The sequence below is a fragment of the Merops nubicus genome, unplaced genomic scaffold (genome assembly GCF_000691845.1).
Source record: "Merops nubicus isolate BGI_N331 unplaced genomic scaffold, ASM69184v1 scaffold21150, whole genome shotgun sequence".
Classification (NCBI taxonomy): Eukaryota; Metazoa; Chordata; class Aves; order Coraciiformes; family Meropidae; genus Merops; species Merops nubicus.
In genome coordinates, this window is record NW_008583784.1 from 2,627 (window position 1) to 8,924 (window position 6,298).

A 6,298-nucleotide genomic window follows, 5' to 3' on the forward strand; every position below is an offset into this window, starting at 1 on the left:
AGTGCTGCGCTGCTGGGGAGCCTCTGTTGCTCACACTGCCCTGCAAAGCCCCCCCTGAGCCTCCTGGGGCTTGGGAAAGGAGTTGGGGGACAAGCCACCAGCCCTGCTGCCACCCAAACCCTGACCAGTCAGCCCTGGGCCTGTGCCTGGCTGTCCTGCCTGCTCAGCATCACCAGGGAAGCACACAGACCTTGGCCTCTGCTCTGAAGGTGAATTTTTACAGCAACCCCATTCCCTCCCACCTCCCTGCCCCTCCCTCTCTCATCCCGAGGGGCAGGTTCCCTCTGAAATGGGGTCAGCAGGAGCAAGGGCTCCCACACAGCCCCTGGGGGAAGGCAGAGCTCCCAGGACCCCTCTGGGAGCCTGGAAAACGCTGCAGAATGGGGTGGGGGCTGCAGCTGAGGGTCTGGTCTCTGTGGGGACAGCCCTACCCGTCTTCAAACACTCTGGCTTTTCTTTGGGCAAGAGAGAAGGTTCCTTTCATCACACCATCCTGGACTCCAGGGCTCAGGACACTGTGTGTGGAGTGCAATACGAAAAAGAAAAGAAAGACACACAAGTAAGTGCTGCTGCTGGCCCTGCTGGCCCTGCTGGCCACCCACACCACCTTGGCTCTCCGGGTGCCCCGAGCATCCCACGCTGGCCCCACTGCTGCAGGAACCCCCCAGCCAGGCTGTGGAGACCCCCCCAGAGGCCCCGGGCAGCAGCTGAAGAGCTGAGCTGCAGTAACGGAAAGAGTTGCTTAGGATTTGCTGTTGTTAGTGTGTGTTAACAGGAGCCCTGGCCCAGCAGGGGGTGGCTGCCAAATCTTCAGGCAACTCCCCCCATGTACCGTACGGTGGGGTCACCTCCAAAAGTTTCCAGTAGAAGAAATGGAAGACGTGGGGAAAGTTTTCCTTTGTTTCTGTACAAAGAGTCCGGATGGGAATCCATGGCTTCGTTCTCATAAATAACAGGTCCTCAGTACATGTCCTTGTAGATCTCCTGCAGGAGCGGGTGCAGAGATGTCTCTGTCTCTGTCTTCTTGATCTTCTGCACGAGCTGGGCGTGCTCTGTCACCAGCTGCCGCAGGTCAGCCATCTTCTGCAGCAGCTTGGGGAACAGGTACTGGGCATCTGGGTGGTTCGTCTGCAGGTGGAACTCCAGCGCCTGCAGGATGTTGTCCTGGATCTCCTCTACCTGCTTCACGTTCATCAGGCCAGGGCGGTCTGTGGAGAGGAAGCACAGCAGCTGTAGGGGATGGGGTAGCCCTCCAAAGCACATGCTCCTCTTGGGGAAAGGGAGGTGGGGACGGTGACCCACCCACCATGACTCCAACCTCGCCCACTAGACAAGGGAAGAAGTGTCCCCTTGGACAAGAGATCTCACAGCAGCACAAAGGAGGTGACACCTCTGCACGCCTCGCCCTTGGCCCAAGCTTGCTGAGGTGTCCCCACCACCGAGCAGCTTTGGTTTCACCGGCTGATCTCAGGGCCAGCTACACCTCAGCCACCCCAAACCTCCAAGTCCAGGAAGACTTCCTGACCTTCCCACGGCCAAGAGCTCACCTCCACACAGGATGATGGCAGCCACAAACAGAGACAAGTCGCTGTCGTCCAGCTCCAGGGCGTTGAACTTGACGGCAAACTCGAACTTGGGCTCCATGATCTCGTTGAAGGGCTTGCGCAGGCTGCGCAGGAACTCCCGGGTCACAAAGCCGTTGCCGTTGGCCACCAGCAGCCCATCCTTGTTCATGATGGAGGCCAGCATGGCGAAGATGGCCTCGTGCACCCCGTACTTCAGCAGGGTCACCTGGTCGTTCAGGTAGAGGCCGATGAAGCTGGGGATGCTCTTGGCGAACTCGGTGAGCTCCCGCACGGTCTCCACCGTGGTGCACTGGCAGCGGTAGAAGACGTGCACCCCGATCTCCTTGTAGGGGGGGATGCCATTCACCAGCTGCTTCCACACCAGCCCCTTTTCTGCCTGCCACAGGGTGTCCATGTCGTGGATCACAAAAGGCTGCTTGGAAAAGAAGCAGGTGGTTAGGAACCTGTCCCTGGGACTTACGACGCCAAGGACAGTGGCACTGCTGGAGCGTGACCAGACAAGGTCAATGAAGCTGGGGAAGGGGCTAGAGCCCAAGTGTGGGGAGGAGCAGCTGAGGGAGCTGGAGGTGCTGAGCAAAGGAGGCTCAGTGGAGACCTTCTGGCTCTCCACAGCTCCCTGACAGGAGCTTGGATCCAGGTGGGGGTCAGGCTCTGCTCCCAAGGGTAGGACAGGAGGAAACGGCCTCAAGTTGCTCCAGGGGAGGTTGAGGTTGGACCTGAAGAACAATTTCTTCTGCTCAAGGGTTGCCCAGTGCAGTGGTGGAGTCCCCATCCCTGGAGGGGTTTCCAAGCCGTGGAGATGTGGTGTGAGGGACACGGGGCAGTGGGGACCTGGCAGTGCTGGGGAAGGGCTGTACTCCATGATCTGAAAGGTCTCTTCCAACCAGAACAGTTCTATGATTCTCTGATTTGTCTGCCTGTCAGTGCCTGGGCAATCTGCACCCACCCAAGACAGCACAAGTCTGCAGAGCAATGGGAATTTTCCCAGTGAGGGATAGGACGTGTGGATCCCAGCTGGCTGCAGGTGGGAGATGGTGCATGTGGAACAGCTACAGCAGGAGGGAGACGTGCAGCACCTCCCAGAGAACAGCCCCACCACGCTGGTCCTGGCCAAGCCCACCTGCCCTGCAGAGGGAACTTACTGGGGTGCTGCTGGCCTTCCCGGTCAAGATACCTCTCGCCTTCTTTTTGGTCATGTTGAAGTTTTTCAGGTAGGCGTTGTAGATGTGCTTGGAGAAAGCTCTGAGGTCGGCCACCTGTGGGTTCTGGCAGCTGCCCTCGCTGGCTGTCAGCCCTGCCACCAGCTTCCTCTTCTCTGCCTCCGGCATGCGGCCGAAGCGGATCGCTGCAGGGAGGGCAAAGCCAAGGTCAGGACACTGGGGTGACCCCGGGAGGTGTGCCCAGGGAGGCAGCAGCCTGCTCTGCCACCACAGACACAGCCCTGCTGGGTATCACCTGCAGCTCCACCACATGATGCTCCTCCAGGTCTGCAGCTCCTCCAGCATCGACACCTCTGTGGACTGGCCGCCACTGCTATCCCCCAACACAGCCCTGAACTCCCATCCCTGCTCCTCTGGGCTCTCACACCCACCCTGCTTCCCACAGAAACACCTTTGCTTGGCCAGGAATGGTTACACCTAAAGTTTAAAAACCCCAGCACAGAAGAGCCATCTGTGTGTCCAGCTCCCCCCTGGGCCACCTGTAAGGGACAGCAGGAAGGATGGTGGGAAGGGACAGCAGGAAGGATGGTGGGAAGGAACAGCCTCTTGTATGGAAGGGGATGAAGTCACAGGCCCAAAGCACTGGGTTGGAAAGATGATGCCCTTGCCAGAAGGGACAGAACACGCCGCATACAGCCTGTCACAGGGGGGCAGCTGGCCCTGTGGCACCCAGCCAGCCAGGCCCGTGGCCCTGGGGGACACCACTCACCGTTATGGGACATGCCCAGTGAGAGGCATTTCTGGAAGCGACAGTACTGGCACTTGTTCCGGTTCTTCTTCTGAATCTTGCAGCTCCTCTCACACTTCTCATACTCCAGCTTCATGCGGATCGTCCGGCGGAAGAATCCCTGCGGGCGGGTGGCACAGAGCAGGGGGACAAGGGGACAGCAGCCTTAGCACCTGAGGGTGGGCACCAGGCTGGCTCCTCGTCCCCAGGAGCCCCACGGAGTCTCAGCCGAGTGGGGAGGAGCAGCTCAGGGTCTCTGTCCCGAGGGGAGGCCGTGGGGTGGGAGGAGGGGGCTGCAGAGGGGCCGTGGAGGGCAGCCCACGGCGTGGTGCTGGACGCCGTGTGTCATACTGCAGCCAGCCAGCAGGGAGGGATGGAGGGATGAGCTGTGGGCTGGCCCTGGCTGGCAGGAATGGCTGGCAGGACCTGGGCCACTAACTGCAGCCCCCCTGGCATCTGACGGGGGGGGAAAGAATTTCAGAGGCACATCCAAGCTGCGACCAGTGATCCCAGCAGGGATAAACACACAGCCCAGTGCTCATCTGCAGCACAGAAAGGATCTTTCAAAGCAAAGCCAGGGTCCCCATGGCGATAGATGGGATTGGCTTTACAAAGTAAAGCATGACAGGGCAAAATTTGGGCCACACGCCTCTCAGCTTCCCCCCTGGGACAATATTTGTGTGCCTGCCTGCACTCCCCACGCTCTCTGGGCAGGTTGTAATCAGTTTTTCACACCCCCTCGATGCCAAATCCCCGTTCTGCTGCCAATCTGCCTGTCTGGAGGGGCAGCCCTGCCCAGGGGCGGGGCCGTGGGAGGCAGGCTGCACTCACCTTGCAGCCCTCGCAGGCGTGCACGCCGTAGTGGAAGCCCGAGGCTCTGTCCCCACAGACCCTGCACTCCACGTTCAGAGCCCCCAGAGCCGCCTCCTCGCAGCCCGTCTGCAGCTGGTCCGACAGGGAGGGCGAGGAGCTCTGCGACAGGTCTGTGAACACACACAGCCACACCTCTGTTCCACCAGTCCAGTGCCAAGCCCAGCTCCCCCAGGCTCCCAGCACTGTCCCTCCCTGCTGCTGGAACTGCCCCTGGGCAGATGCCCCCTGAGAGCAGGTGCTGGCGGCAGGCAGGTGCCAAGCACAGAGCCAGCAGAGCCCCCAGGAGCTGAGAGACTCCACACCGATGCTGATTTCCTCCCTCTGGCACTCATGTCTAGGCAAGGAAACCCAACCAGCAAATTCTATAATCCCCTGTTGGCAGGGGGCTGGCACAAGGCTCCAGAGGACAAACAAACCTTCACCCCAAGATCCTACGATCAGTTTGCACCAAGTGGCCAGGGACACACTGGCAGGGGCCCTGAGAGGCCCCTCACCCTGGGGCACAACGTTACCTGCCCATCCTTTTCATTTCCATCCTCTGACCTGCTGCCAATGGCTGTGCAGTGACCACAGAGGAAGAAATAATGTTCTTGGCTCCCAACACATTATTTCACAAAAGGAAGAGATTAAAACAAGCTCAACTCTCCTCCCAGGCACATCCTCTGCCCTCACACGCTGCCCAGAGGCGTGGATGTTCCAGGAAGAGAGCTGGAGCTCCTGTGGCTCCACTCACCTGTGTAGCTGCTCGATGGCAACGAGTTGTCTGGTCCTCCACTTGGATCTGAGGCTCCACTTGCCACCCTCACTGCCTCTTCCTCCTCCTCTTCCTTGACCTCAGGTACTTCCTCCTGTAGTTGTTCCATAATTGATCACCCCTCAGTGCCAAGGCTGCAGTCCCTGTCATAGCTCTGGCATCATCCGTGTCTAGCCGAGATGGACCCTACCAGGCTGTTCCTGCTAAGCCTGTGGGACAGAGGAGAAACGTGCAGGGTCAGCTTGAGATGGGCTCCACATCGGGCACCTCAGCACCAGGGTGCTGTGTGACCACACCAGTGTTCCTGAGGGAGCTGGGGGTGCTGAGCCTGGAGCAAAGGAGGCTCAGGGGAGACCTTCTGGCTCTGCACAGCTCCTGACAGGAGCTGTTCCCAAGGAACAATCAACAGGACAAGAGGAAACAGCCTCAAGTTGCCCCAGGGGAGGTTTCAGTTGTCCCGGAGGAACAATTTCTTGCCCTGGAGGGTTGTCCAGGGCTGTGCCAGGCTGCCCAGGGCAGTGGTGGAGTCCCCACCCCTGGAGGGGTTTCCAAGCTGTGGAGATGTGGGGTGAGGGACACGGGGCAGTGGGGACCTGGCCGTGCTGGGGGAAAGGTTGGACTCCAGGAGCTGAAAGGGCTTTTCCAACCAGAACCATTCTGTCTCTAGTCCTGCCCAACTTTCTCTCCTTAACCAGGGAGCCAAGAAGAACCCGGGGCCGTTACAGATCACTTTGCACTGTGCTATAAACACTCTGTAGGACTCAAGGAAGCAAAACTTCATCAGAAGTGTATTTAAAGCCCAGCAGACAGAGCCCAGGCCACAAACCATCCCAGACACCACTCGGGGCTCCACCACAGCGTCCCCCAGAGCTGCTAGCACCAGGGGCCATCACGCTGGTGGCCAAGGCTGGGCTTTGACAGAGCCAACAGCACCGGGAAGATTAGGGTAGGAGGGGCTTCCCCTTCCATCCCCACCCAGCCAAGGCAGAGCTGGGATGGAGGGCAGGAGCAGATCACAGCTCCAGAGCCACAGCAGGAGCCGGGCTCGCCGCAGCAGCAGGGTGGTGGCCGAAAGCCCTGGGCCTGTGTGAGCCACCCACAAGACTGACAGCTTCCCAGCAGTCCCTGGGCTCACAGC

General features: G+C 59.7%; 1 protein-coding gene across 3 annotated transcripts; it reads right to left on the minus strand.

Annotated features, from left to right (window-relative positions):
* Positions 1 to 746: 746 nt before the first annotated feature.
* On the minus strand, positions 747 to 5,371 carry PPARD (peroxisome proliferator-activated receptor delta). 3 transcript variants are annotated; one of them, XM_008942282.1, is made up of 6 exons: positions 5,140 to 5,353; positions 4,365 to 4,516; positions 3,516 to 3,654; positions 2,729 to 2,931; positions 1,548 to 2,001; positions 747 to 1,208 (listed from the first exon to the last, which is right to left on the minus strand). In XM_008942282.1, exons 1-6 carry the CDS (start codon positions 5,267 to 5,269, stop codon positions 961 to 963), a joined length of 1,326 nt encoding a protein of 441 aa, XP_008940530.1. In that variant the 5' UTR covers positions 5,270 to 5,353; the 3' UTR covers positions 747 to 960. The 3 variants fall into 3 exon arrangements, with proteins under 3 accessions (XP_008940530.1, XP_008940538.1, XP_008940546.1); XM_008942290.1 differs by having other exon boundaries at positions 961 to 1,208; positions 1,548 to 1,998; positions 5,140 to 5,371; XM_008942298.1 differs by lacking the exons at positions 3,516 to 3,654; positions 4,365 to 4,516 and having other exon boundaries at positions 961 to 1,208; positions 1,548 to 1,998; positions 5,140 to 5,269.
* Positions 5,372 to 6,298: the final 927 nt, after the last annotated feature.

Excerpts from the sequence above, each read along its gene's own strand:
- PPARD (XM_008942282.1), bottom strand. The coding sequence starts at position 5,269 with ATGGAACAACTACAGGAGGAAGTACCTGAGGTCAAGGAAGAGGAGGAG. Across the intron at positions 4,517-5,139 it reads GCCATCGAGCAGCTACACAG|ACCTGTCGCAGAGCTCCTCG; the intron begins GTGAGTGGAGCC and ends GTGTGTTCACAG. Across the intron at positions 3,655-4,364 it reads ACGCCTGCGAGGGCTGCAAG|GGATTCTTCCGCCGGACGAT; the intron begins GTGAGTGCAGCC and ends ACCCGCCCGCAG.